General features: G+C 35.2%; 1 protein-coding gene and 1 long non-coding RNA gene across 2 annotated transcripts; both read left to right on the forward strand.

Annotated features, from left to right (window-relative positions):
• The first annotated feature begins 2,421 nt into the window (after window positions 1-2,421).
• Window positions 2,422-3,255, forward strand: LOC137649728 (uncharacterized). Its single transcript, XR_011045841.1, has 2 exons — window positions 2,422-2,741; window positions 3,108-3,255. It is a non-coding gene; the product is annotated as an uncharacterized lncRNA (long non-coding RNA).
• Window positions 3,256-3,332: 77 nt separating this feature from the next.
• LOC137649384 (uncharacterized) lies at window positions 3,333-8,486 on the forward strand. Its single transcript, XM_068382366.1, has one exon. The coding sequence runs from the start codon at window positions 3,333-3,335 to the stop codon at window positions 8,484-8,486; it is 5,154 nt and encodes a 1,717-aa protein (XP_068238467.1).
• The last annotated feature ends 5,558 nt before the right edge of the window (window positions 8,487-14,044 follow it).

A 14,044-nucleotide genomic window follows, 5' to 3' on the forward strand; every position in this document is an offset into this window, starting at 1 on the left:
TGGCAAAATCTAACCGAGGCCCCTTGCGTCGATAGACATATAGGGAGATGATTATATATATATATATATATATATATATATATATATATATATATATATATATATATATATATATATATATATATATATATATATATAGTCACGCTTGTTCTTTATTATATAAAGAACATGACCGAACATTTTTCATTTTTCTCCACCTACGCTAACCTATTTACCACTTCTACAGAAGGCCTTGCTTCTACATCTCCACATTTCAATTCTTCTTAAACTACGAACTCAGAGCATGCCGTATATTTCTCCAGCTGAAAAAAAGCTGTCTTTCCTATGTACTGTAGGCTACATATACGTTCATATATCTAATCAGCCTTAGTTTTCTCCCCCAGTTTTGCTTGTTAATTGAGGCTTCTATGAAGCCCAATGTCCATGTTCTTTTTTAAGTAATAGGTTCAAGAATGTATTAAAATAAAGAGGGGGGAATGTCCTTGTTATCCTTTATTTACTTCTTGTGTTCATATTCTTATCATGTACTGTATACTGTGGAGAGAGAGAGAGAGAGAGAGAGAGGAGAGAGAGAGAGAGAGAGAGAGAGAGAGAGAGAGAGAGAGAGAGAGAAAATGCAAAACACACACTTTCTACTTGTTTGATAGTTTCCTCACAGTCAACGTTGCAGTACCGCCATTGACATATTGTTTTCCACGAACTTTTTAGAGGATTCTGCTGTCGACTCTCCCTTGTCTCCAAGTTTTCTACAAATCGAATGCCTTTTCAAGAAACACATTAGATGTTGTCATTGCGAACTGTTATATATTTCGGTAACACCACCTATATACTTTAAACTAACTTCCTAAACCTTCTAGAACTCAACAATGGATCGAGAGGGATTTTTTAACGCATGGTCAACTGGTGGTCCCAGGTTCTCTTCTACTTATTTTAGTCATCCTCCCTCGGGACCCTTGGGGGAGTTTAATGTCTAGAGTGGTAGTAGGGTGTGGGGAGTGATGGGAATAAGAACCATGGTACGCACCTCCCTAAGTCACGATGATTAATTGCAATATTTATTTTTTAAACTATCATGAATTAGTTGTTTCAGTATGACAAAAAATAATGAAAAGTACAACGTATATTTCAAATAATGTTATTTGCGCTTTAATGAGATAGTTGTGATTCTTCTTTAGAGTTTTATAATTGTGGTAGGAATTTTAGTCATTAAGAAATAAGTAACTTGTTCAGAAATTGATTATAGTAGATTTATCTTGTGTTTGTTTCTCTTTATTTCTAGTTCTGGATGTTTATAAATATACTTTTTGTACACACAAACAAATGCAAATGACCATGTGTATGTTTAAGCAAGGAGGAATTAAAAATACCCATTTTTCTTTGCTACTTGAAATGAACACACAAACGAGCTAACACTTTATCAAGAAAATCTTTTAACTATCAATGCTGTTGTCTGATTTTTTTGGGACTACTTAAAATCATTAAAACTTGTGAGTGAGTGGCTTATGCAGTAAAGGACCGGGAACTAAACAAATGTGTTCTAACGACCTTTATGTCACGTCGAAGAATTTTCCTCCATCGTTTATATTGTGTTAAAGCAAGTCAATTCCTTTTTGAAGAATTACGCGCGCTTGTCGCCAGGATGCACACATTAAAAGAAAGAAAGAAAGAAAAAAAAAAGCGATGATGCACACAACATATCGGTTCCATTTAGCATCCTGGTTTTCACCGCATATCCATGCATTACCTGATTTCTAAATAATAAGCTTAGAACTGACAGGAAGTCTGTAAACTTACAGAAATCCCGTGTGGGCTGAACTGTTTGCACATTACATGCAAACACAGCAATTCGTAAGCATGCTATTATATACTGCAATAAAGAAAAATCTTTAGATGATCAGATTCCGAAATGCTATTATCAAGTAGTTTGACTGGTCAAAAGAATAAAAAAAAATGACTTATAAAACGACTATTAATCTTAATATTCAAATTTGTATAATTAATTGATATAAGATAAAAGACATTTACATTTTGCTTGAAACTACCATTAGCAAAGAAAAGGTTGGCAACTAGTCTATTGTTCATGACATTTACTGTTACAATCTATGGATAAACCTACTGCGTGCAAAAATGGTTAAAAATCATTAAAATTATTATCCTTATAATTAACACAGTTATTATTCTTATTAAAATTATTATTCTCGTTAAAATTATTATCAAAATTAGTAAAACTATTATTAGAATTATAATTATTAAAATTATAATTATTGAAATTAATGAAGTTATTATAATTATCAAAATTATTATCATTATGTAAATTATATATATATATATATATATATATATATATATATATATATATATATATATATATATATATATATATATATATATATATATATATATATATATTGTATCATTAACATGATAAAATTTATTATACTATAAGGATATATTTATTTAAATGTTGATGTGGGTTGGAGCGAATTGTAACTTATTGCGCATCTGGAATATCTTTTGTCTTATCCATATCTAAATGTCGCACGGTTAGCAGGCGAACTACCGAAAAATTTGCTAACCACTTTGGTACTGCCTATCGTGTCGACTGGTGGTGGCAAGTGTTATTTTTGTGGATGTAGACACAGGAATGAAGTCGGTGACATGTAAGGCCGGCAGGTGATGGGATATTTGTGTTTGGCAATCTCCTACTGGGGTTCAAGGCCTGTGATAGTGAGGCCATTGAAGTGAGTGCAATACAGTGTATTATGGATGTTATATGATATTTCATTTGGAATTGCCCTTATTGGCAATTGCATTCTATGTATATATACAGTAATGTTTAATGGTATGAGTACATTTAATTTGATGCCGGGTGTTTTAGTGGCTACAGTACCGTAGTTTAAAGTGCTATTTATTTACATTGCTATAAAAATAGTTATTGTTAAAATTATACATATCAATATGGATTGTTCATGTAAATTACTATGAGGGTTGCATTAAGGACAAATATTATTTTTTTTGATGATTAAATCGGGAAAATTAGGGAAATTCAAAATTTGTATAGCTGGTTGGATTGTATTATTTTTTATTACATGGAATATGTATTTCAGGTTGAAACTTATCGTTGGCAATAAAAACTGCTACAACTTATGGTCCATCCTTGAACATCCCAGTACATTTCAACTTCAACCGCCATGGGTGTGCAAGAGGAACTCATCGCCCTGAAGAGGAAGAGGGCAATCAGCAAAGGGAAGTTCACCAGGAAGGTAACTATTTGCAATGAAGGAATCAATCGAGGTGATGATTTATTAGTGTTAACGAAGAACTATGAGGAAATGGTTGAAGCCTTTAAATGCTTAGAGTATCAAAATGATGAATTGATACATTTTATATGTGAAAACGAGGATAAGCTAGCCGATAGTAATTTAGAAGAAGAAGCCCAACAATATATTCTAGATAGTGAAAGATTAAAATGTGAAGTAAGTGCAAAAATATTCAAAGGTGTCCAGGGTGTAAAGGCAACAGATAAATCGAAGGTTAAAGTAAAGAAATTTGAACCACCAATGTTCGAAGGTAATTTAAGAAACTATCCAACTTTTAAGGAAGATTATGAGAATTTAGTTAAGAGTATATATGGCACTGATCCATATGCTCTCAAAATGTGTCTAGGTGAAGAAGCACTTCAAGCAGTGAAGGGCTCAGAGGGTAATTATGATGAAATGATTCAACGTTTGGATGATAAATTTGGGAATCCCAGAAAGATTGTAGACTTAGTGGTTGGTGAGCTTAGATCTCTAAAGAAAATTTACGATAATGATACCAAAGGATTTGTTAAAATGGTCGATCAGGTTGAGCAATGTTGGCTTGATTTAAAAAAGGTAAATCTCTCTAATGAACTTAATAGTGCAAACGTTGTCAGCCATATAGAAAAGGTTTTACCTTCACTTCAAAAGAGAGAATGGGTAATTAAAGCAGATGAGGTATCAGTAACTAGCAATCTGTTTCCAGAGTTGTTGAAGTTCTTACAGAAGGAGAGAAAAATTTTGGAATATATGAATTCCAATGTTAGGAGTAGCGGTAGTGATAATAAGGCAACAGTCCATCATGTTGACAGCACAGTTGAGAATGAATCGGAATTGATAAAATTGGTGAAACAAATTGGGGAAGAACAAAGTATAAAAAATAAGGAATTTGAATCTTGTATTGTTAACTTGACAGAAATGGTTAAAGGTATTAAACCTAAGGCAGAGAGTAAGGGGATAGGATGCCTGTTACACAATTCAATTGGTCATGATATAACAGAATGTTATAAATTTAATGGCTGTGGTAGCAAAGAAAGATTTGAGATTATAAAGGGTAATGGAATATGTTTTAGGTGTCTAAGGGGATATCATACTGCTCGTAGCTGCAATGTTGGTACATTGTGTGATGTCATCATTGAAGGTAAAGGGCCATGCAATCGTAATCATCATCCACTGTTACATTCCGATAGAGTAGAAAATAGTATTCACAAAGCGGTATCAGAAGAGGGATTTGCAGTGTTATTGAATATCAGTATGGTGAATAGTAAGAACAGGCCTGTTAGTGTATTGTGGGATCCAGGAGCGGATATTTCATTTATAACAAATAGGATGGCTAAGAAATTGGGTTTAAGTGGAAAGCATATAAATTTATCCATGATCAAGGTGGGCAATGCGGTTGAATATCACTCAAGCAACGAATATTGTGTACCACTAATTGATAAATCTGGTAAGGTTTGGAATGTGAATGCTGTTGGAATTAATGAAATAACAGCCAAAATCAAGAAAGTAGACTTATCCAGGGTATCTGAACTTTTTGAGGGAATATCAAACTTAGAGGTGAATCGCCCACATGGGGAAATTGATATGCTTATTGGTGCTGATTATTGTGAAATATTGCCAAGGGTTGTTGAAACAAATAAGGGTCTCCAGTTGCTAGAAAATCAGTTTGGGTTCAGCATACGTGGTAGACACGATAAAATTACTAATCAAGTTAATACTAGTAATCATGTGTTTGTGAGAATTCATAAACTTTCAAGTTCAGTAAATTTGAATGAAATCAATATTGAGCCAACAGAAAATCTAAAGGATCAGTTAGGTAAATTTTTTGCCATAGAAGAAATGGGAACAAGGTGTAATCCACAATGTATCAAATGTATGTGCAGAGGTTGTCCTGGACTCAATTATGTAAGTTTGAAAGAAGAAAAGGAAATGAAATTGATTGAGGAAGGATTAACGTATGATGAGAAACAGAAATGCTGGTTTGTAAGGTATCCTTGGATAAGAGATCCAAATCAATTGAAAAATAACATAAAGGTAGCAAATGCCAGGTTAAGAACAACAGAGAATAGATTAAGGAAACTTGGGAATGAGTATGCAATGAAATATCAGAAAGAGATTGAAGATATGGTTAGAAGGGGAGTAGCTAGGAAATTAACTAATAAGGAGATTCAAGAGTACACCGGCCCAATTCACTATATTCATCACCATGAGGTGTTGAAGCCAGAATCTAGTTCAACCCCAGTGCGCATTGTCTTCAATTCTTCAGCATCTTATATGGGACAGAGGTTAAATGATTTTTGGGCTAAGGGGCCTGATATTTTGAACAGTTTGCTGGGAGTGTTGTGTAGATTTAGGCAAGATAATATAGCCATAGTGGGTGACATAGCAAAGATGTACCATACTGTAAAACTCAGCACACTAGATGAACATACACATAGATTTGTATGGAGGGACTTGGATGAGAGTAGGCCACCTGATCAGTATGTTCTTACCACAGTAACATTTGGAGATAGGCCCAGTGGTACTATAGCTATGGTAGCTTTGAGACATACAGTAGAAAAATTCGGTAAGGAATCCCAGGATGTGCAAGATATGATTCTTAATAATACATATGTAGATGATATACTGTATTCTACTGATACCATTGAGAATGCAATCAAATTGATACAGGATACTGAAAGGGTATTGTCGCAGGGAAGTTTCAGAATAAAGCACTGGATAGTCAGCGGGCATTATGAAAACTGCAATATAAGAATAATAGAATCTGATAGTGAGAAAATCTTAGGTTTAAAATGGAATCCTGTAGATGACTATTTTTCCTTTGCTGTAAGACTCAACTTTACACCAAGAATAAGAAAGGTTAGGAGTGGTCCAAATTTAGAGATAAGTGAATTTGATTATAAATTTCCAGAAATATTAACACGCAGAAAGACATTGAGTCAAATTGCATCGTTGTATGATCCATTAGGGTTGGTTATACCAGTATTACTCAAAGCTAAGATCTTGATGAGATCCATGATTTCCAAAGGAAACTCAAATGGTGGTGGAATCAAGTGGGATGATCCACTTGATGATTCCATGATGAACGAATGGAAAGCGTTTTTCAAAGAATTGTATGGACTGGAGTCATTAACTTTTAGAAGACCCTTAAAGCCATCTAATGCTTTTGGTAAGCCGAACCTAGTAATATTTTCTGATGGTAGCACGCAAGCATATGGGGCTTGTGCATATGTGAGGTGGCAAATCAGTGATAGTAAGTTTGAATCAAGTCTGATAATGGCAAAAAATAAGATTGCACCAGTGAAACAAATGTCTATTCCTCGTCTGGAATTATGTGGTGCTCTCATAGCTGCTAGGATGAGAGAACTCATAGTAAAGGAGTTTTCATGGGAGTTTGAGTCGGTTTATCACATAGTTGACTCGACAATTGTAAGATCACAAATTCAAAAGGAGTCCCATGGATTCAACACATTTGTTGCTGTACGCATTGCAGAGATACAAATAAAAACTGATTCAAGGGAATGGTGGTGGGTTGATTCAATTCAAAATGTTGCTGATATGACCTCTAAACCGTGTAGTCCAGAAAAAATTGGTGAAAATTCTGCCTGGCAAAATGGACCAAAATTCCTAACCTTACCAATTTCAAAATGGCCTATCAAACAAGATTGTGAAATTGAACTAACTGATAGAGTAGGTGTTGTCATGGCTGTTGCTAAAGTAAGTCAGAACCATGTTATACACATGGTTGATGTTAATAGATTTAGTGATTATTACAAACTACTAAGAGTTACATGCAGGGTAATGAATGTTTTCAAATGCAGATCCTTTAAGGGTATGCTGAGGGAACCAACAGTTCAAGGCATTACTAAAGCAGAACTAATGTGGGTTAGAGAGATGCAAAGGGACATGACTGATTGGAAAGTTAGGTTCAGAAGATTAGGACCTTCAATCAAGAATGGAGTCATAGTAGTAGGACAAAGAATTTCTAAGTGGCTAAAGGAAAATTGGAATAGAGAAGACTATATGTTGCTACCAGCAAATCATCCAGTTACTAGATTGTATATATCATATGTACATGGGGTTGACCATGCAGGCATAGAGACTACTCTGGCAAAGTTACAAAGAAAATTCTGGATTCCAGGGGCCAGAAAAATAATAAAGGCAATAAAAAATCAATGTGTGACATGTAGGAAGTTAACAAAGAAGTTAGAAGACCAATGCATGGGTCAAATGAGGATAGAAAGAATGAAACCTGCTCCACCTTTCTATTACACAGCTATAGATTTGTTTGGACCCTTAACAATAAGAGACATGGTTAAAAGGAAAACTCATGGTAAAGCCTTTGGTGTTATATTTAACTGTTTAGTTACTAGAGCTGTTCACTTAGATTTGGCTGAAGGATACAGTACTGATGATTTTCTGACCACATTTCAAAGGTTTATTGCTATTAGAGGAGCTCCTAAAATTATATATTCAGATAAGGGAACTCAGTTGATATCAGCAAGCAAGAAAATAGAAAACATTGGAGAAAAGGAAGGGGTAACTTGGATCTTTAATATTCCTAGTGACGCACCTTGGTATAATGGGGCAAGTGAAGCCCTGATCAAATCTGTCAAAAGGTGTCTTTGTATTAGTGTGGGAGATTCTGTATTGAATTTTGGAGAGTTACAAACTGCTTTGTTTAGTATTGCTAATCTGATGAATGAAAGACCAATTGGTACAAAACCTGGATTTAGTTTAGAGTTGGGGGGATACCTCTGTCCCAATGATCTGTTGCTTGGTCGGTCCACTTGCTTTTGTCCAAGTGGGATGTACGATATTAGTGGGGATCACAAAAGGAGATTAAAGTTTATACAAAGTATAATAGAATCCTTCTGGAAAAAGTGGCACCGAGACTATTTTCCTTCATTGTTAATCAGGCAGAAATGGCATACAACAAGGAGGAATGTAAGAGTTGGAGATGTGGTACTTGTGCAAGATAGTAATGTTGTAAGGGGGGCATGGAAACTAGCACAGGTGATTAAAGCTGATCCAGGACAAGATGGCGTTGTCCGTGATGTTGATTTAAGGTATAAGATTATAAAGCATGGGAAGGGATATGATGGTGGAGTGGATAAGATTATGTGTAGATCAGTACACAGGTTGGTGGTGTTATTACCAATAGAAGAACACTGTATTCATACGTAGTTGACCATTTTGGATAGGGTATCGGTAATTTGCCACTAATGGTGGGGGAGTGTATCATTAACATGATAAAATTTATTATACTATAAGGATATATTTATTTAAATGTTGATGTGGGTTGGAGCGAATTGTAACTTATTGCGCATCTGGAATATCTTTTGTCTTATCCATATCTAAATGTCGCACGGTTAGCAGGCGAACTACCGAAAAATTTGCTAACCACTTTGGTACTGCCTATCGTGTCGACTGGTGGTGGCAAGTGTTATTTTTGTGGATGTAGACACAGGAATGAAGTCGGTGACATGTAAGGCCGGCAGGTGATGGGATATTTGTGTTTGGCAATCTCCTACTGGGGTTCAAGGCCTGTGATAGTGAGGCCATTGAAGTTAGTGCAATACAGTGTATTATGGATGTTATATGATATTTCATTTGGAATTGCCCTTATTGGCAATTGCATTCTATGTATATATACAGTAATGTTTAATGGTATGAGTACATTTAATTTGATGCCGGGTGTTTTAGTGGCTACAGTACCGTAGTTTAAAGTGCTATTTATTTACATTGCTATAAAAATAGTTATTGTTAAAATTATACATATCAATATGGATTGTTCATGTAAATTACTATGAGGGTTGCATTAAGGACAAATATTATTTTTTTTGATGATTAAATCGGGAAAATTAGGGAAATTCAAAATTTGTATAGCTGGTTGGATTGTATTATTTTTTATTACATGGAATATGTATTTCAGGTTGAAACTTATCGTTGGCAATAAAAACTGCTACAACTTATGGTCCATCCTTGAACATCCCAGTACATATATATATATATATATATATATATATATATATATATATATATATATATATATATATATATATATATATATATATAAGTCTATCTGTATATGTGTTTAAGTGTAAGTGTTTCTGTGTAGACGTGAGCTTAATTAATTGTATTTCATCAACCAATTTTCTTAGTAAATAAGAGTAAATTCAGCAACCTGAGATACATAGCAACATTCTTCGTGATTCTCGTGAGAATATATTTGCATCACTATTCTCACATGTGTATCAAGTCTCATTCAGATCAGTCCTCTCCTATTTGTGTCCCTTACGAACATTCCTGGCTACGCCCTTGGCTCTAGACATTCCCGAGACTCATAGCAACGGCCTGGCATAGTGCCCTGCTACCCAACCTTGCTATTTACGGGCTTACTTCTTCCTACTCGCGCAAACTTATTCCACGTTTCTATCTAGGTCCCTTCATTTCTGTTAACGGTAACACCATTCCATTTCTTAACAACAATATCCTATTTTTTCCTTGTATATAATTTTCTGATCTATATTTTTTGTTCTTTATAACTTGATTTTTATTACGATAATCACATATTGTTTAATCTCCCCTGTCTCCGTATAATGTTGATTCTGACAACAAACTCGTCTGAAGTTGCTACATCAATATCAGCAAATATCTGCCTCTTCTGTTGTTTTTACTTTAGAAGTTTTTATTGAGTATTTCTTAAATTTATTCACGTGTTACTTTCTTGGCTGTATGGCAGACAACCTGTCCGTCAAAATCTTGTTTCACCTGACAAGAAGTCATAGATACAGGAAGTGGTTAACGACGGTGAAGGTATTGGCCACATGGAGTATCTAACAACTGACTCATGTATAAATTCAACATATACATACACACACACACACACACACACACACATATATATATATATATATATATATATATATATATATATATATATATATATATATATATATATATATATATATATATATATATGTATGTTTGTGTGTTAATGTATATTTATTATACCTTCGACATGCGTTAAGAAAATACGTCTAGCAACTCTGTAATTCCTCACTTCCTTCAATTTTCATTCTCCAACAGTAGCTATTTTATATGCAGACATTATCCCACGTCTTTGTCTCTGCAGCATACGTAATTATATGCGGATGTTTGTACGTGAAGAGAGAGAGAGAGAGAGAGAGAGAGAGAGAGAGAGAGAGAGAGAGAGAGAGAGAGAGAGGGCGGTTGGTTAAGGTAAAATGATTAAACAAAACATTAGCCATGCAAGATAAAAAACATGTGGTAGGGGAGAGGGTAAAGAAGCAAACGCAGCAAACAGATGAAGAAGAAAACGATGCTATGTAAGGGAACCTACTAGAGGACAGAAATGCATCGCCAAGCATCTCGTGTTATTTTGAACCACAGGTGCGCCTCCACTGACGCAAGAGACGACAAAACCGTAAGGCTTCTTTGGGGCCTAATTAAATCAAGCTTCATTCTTTTGTGTTAATGATTTCGGTTTCACTGGCCCAGCTTTTACTTGTTTTTATTTTTTTTTATTTTACCCCCTAATCAAGAGCAAGATGGATATAAATGCTTATTAGTAATTTAGCTTTCACAATTAGATTTAGCTTTTCTTGTTTTTGTTTTCTGTCTCCAAATTTGTTGTTATATGATCATGTTAGTGGTATTTTGATTTAGAAAACTATACTATTTTAAAGTCCTGTAATCTTTTCACTCATCAAGAATTTGCACAATTAAAGGTCTCATTAGCAAACAATAGCCGATCGAAATTGCTAACTTCCAAAATAAAACTTTGGCAAGAAACAGGTTCATTAACCACTCCAATTGTACATTGTATGGTTTACTTTTACTTTACTTTAAAGGCTGTTTTCCCGGTCCATAGGACAGGGAAACCTTACGCACTACAGGACCTACATGATCTGTTCAACATTCTTGAACTATTCGGTTTTACTTATATATTTCCTTATTATCTCCTTCAGAATTATTCTTTACATCATGCCATATGTTACATTACAATTTATACCTTCTCCAAAAGGATGACAGTAGAACGTCATTAACCCACTGTCCTCATTTGAGGACAGCATAAAAAACGATGAAAATAATGACAAGAATTGGTTATAAAACATTATGAAGTGCAGGTAATAAGAACATATTGTGGAGGATTTATTTTTTGTTTTATTTTATTTTTGGTTTTGCCAAATCCTGAGAGAGAGAGAGAGAGAGAGAGAGAGAGAGAGAGAGAGAGAGAGAGAGAGAGAGAGAGAGAGAGAGAGAGAGAGAGAGAGATATTGTGTTAGCGAGCGAAAGTAGTTAGGTTAACGATCGTTTGTGGTGAAAAAGACTGTTGGTACAAATGAGATTGTTTGTTTGTTTATGTTTTTAGTTAGGTTACGACAGTGGTGAATGTCTTGGGTGAATGCTTATTTTGATTTTGACTGCAGTTTGAGACAGTTCGTTTGAATACTGGATTATTATTATTATATATTTTACCAGTGTGGAAGTGTTTTTGATTTTCAAAGCCGTGATTCCTCCTTGGATGAACTTACTCCTTATGAGAGATTGTTTTTTGAGAGTTGATTTATTGTTGCTGACCATGCCTGTAAATAAGGATTTTGTTTGGACTGCTCTTTTGGACTACGATTGTTGATGACCTGGCCTGTACTTGATTGTGTTGACTGCGCTTTTGGATTGCTGAACCGATGATGACCTGGCCTTAGTATTTGGATTGTTGATGATGATAATGATGATAATAATGATGACGAGGATGATGACCACCACCCAATTCAGCGAGGCAGTTGTGGCAAATTAACACACAGTTTAATCTGTTATTTAAAAAGCTGTGATTGTGGTAGTTGCCGTAAAAGACGGTCGGCTTTGTGTTGGTGTTCATATATATATATATATATATATATTTATTTTTGGTGTTGGTGTGCGGTGTAATTTAAGTTTGTTAGGTTTTTTTTTTTTTGCGTTTATTTGAATGGTGTTACGTTGTTATATTTACTGTTGTTTATGATTAGTGTTAAGTATTTTGAATGTGGATGGTTTTGGTTGGATTTATTATAGTTAGTAAGAAATATATAGTTTTAAGGTTATGTTATGTTTTGTTTATTTCGTCCTTTTTGTCTAAGAGTCTGGTTGTAGATTACGTAAGGGGAAAGTTTGTTTTGTGGAGACCATTGTCAGTAAGTGTGATTCAGGGTGTGGGGGTTGTCCTTGCAACATCCCGCCACATTATTTTGGCGCCCGAACAGGGACTGCTGAGGCGGGACTGATAACTGGACTCTTTGACGAAGGACTGATAGGATACGAATTTAGAATTAAGGTTGAAGAAAAATGGAAGGTAAATACAAGGCTTTGGAGGAGGAATTGCGGCTAAGTAAGGAGCGTGAGGAGAAATTGTTGCAAGAGAATAAGTGGTTAAGGTGTGAGAATGAGGAGATGCATAGGAAACTGAGGGAAATTCAGGGAACTGTAAAGAGAGTGGAAGAGGATGTTGAGATGAGGATGCGAGAGAATGAAGAACGAATGGAGAAACAAATGGAAGATGTGATGGGGCAAGTCATGGGGATGATGAAAACTATAATGGGTGAAGGTGCAGTCGGAGGAGTGTCCTCAGCTTCGGGTAATGGGTTGGTAGTGGAAGAGAAGGTTAAGGTAGGTGATAATGGGAAAGGAAGTGATAGTGATAGTAGTAATAGTGATGGTGATATTGAAGATAAGGGAATTAGGCATAGTAAGGATGAACAGAAAGGTGAGAGGAAAGATGAAAGGAAAGGTAAAAGTGATGTGAAGAAAGAGAAGAAAAAATATTAGGTTAATAGCAAGGACGATCGTGAATGGGTGAAAGTGATAAGTAAGAAAAAGGGTAAGAAGGGAATGGTTAAGGATAGGAATTTAAGTGTGGAAGTGGATTCATTATATTCGAATGAGGAAGAAGGTAACAAGGGAGTAGACAGTGATGATAGCAGTGAGAATGAACGTGATGTGTGTAAGACTGTGTTTATGAGAGAGGTACCTCGGTGTGAAAGGTTCAATGAGCATAGCAGTAGGGATGTATATGATTTTTTTCAAGGAGTATGAGAGGTATTGTCAGGATAAGTATGGTGATAGTAAAAGAGTTTGGGCTAGGGAGTTAGGAGAATATTTGACTGGGTATTTGTTGACGATGTATGGAGTGATAATGAGTGTAGGTGGCGTTGATTATGAAAGTGTGAAAAAGAGAATAATTGAGCAGGTAAAACGTATGAAAGGGAGTGTTAGGTATAAGCGTAAGAATGATTTTGATGAGGCAAGGATGAATGCAGGAGAAGCTATATCAATGTACGTATGTAGGTTGGAAACGTTAGCTAGGAAGAAGTATGGGGATGAAGGCATAAATGAGAATAAGGAGTTAATGAGGAAGTTTTTGGCAACAGTACCTGAGAATGTGTGTGAATTTATTAATTTGAAACGCAAGGAGAAAATGAGGTGGACGCAAGAGAGATTGACATGGGATGATATACTAGAGATAGTTGAGGATTATGAGCTAGATAGGTGCATGAAAGAAAGTAAATCTGTGAGTGTAAGAACTGGAATTGAAGAAAGTGTAATAGAATTTGGTAGTTATATGGATGCAATTTTGAGAGGACCAATGAGGGTAGCTGATAATGTAGTAGATAGGAGTGTTAGGGCGAGTAATGTGGGAATACCTGTAAGGACAAATGAAGGATTTAGGCAGGGTAATTGGC

This window comes from Palaemon carinicauda, chromosome 11, assembly GCF_036898095.1.
Source record: "Palaemon carinicauda isolate YSFRI2023 chromosome 11, ASM3689809v2, whole genome shotgun sequence".
NCBI classification, from domain to species: domain Eukaryota; kingdom Metazoa; phylum Arthropoda; class Malacostraca; order Decapoda; family Palaemonidae; genus Palaemon; species Palaemon carinicauda.

Excerpts from the sequence above, each read along its gene's own strand:
- LOC137649384 (XM_068382366.1), top strand. The coding sequence starts at position 3,333 with ATGGTTGAAGCCTTTAAATGCTTAGAGTATCAAAATGATGAATTGATA.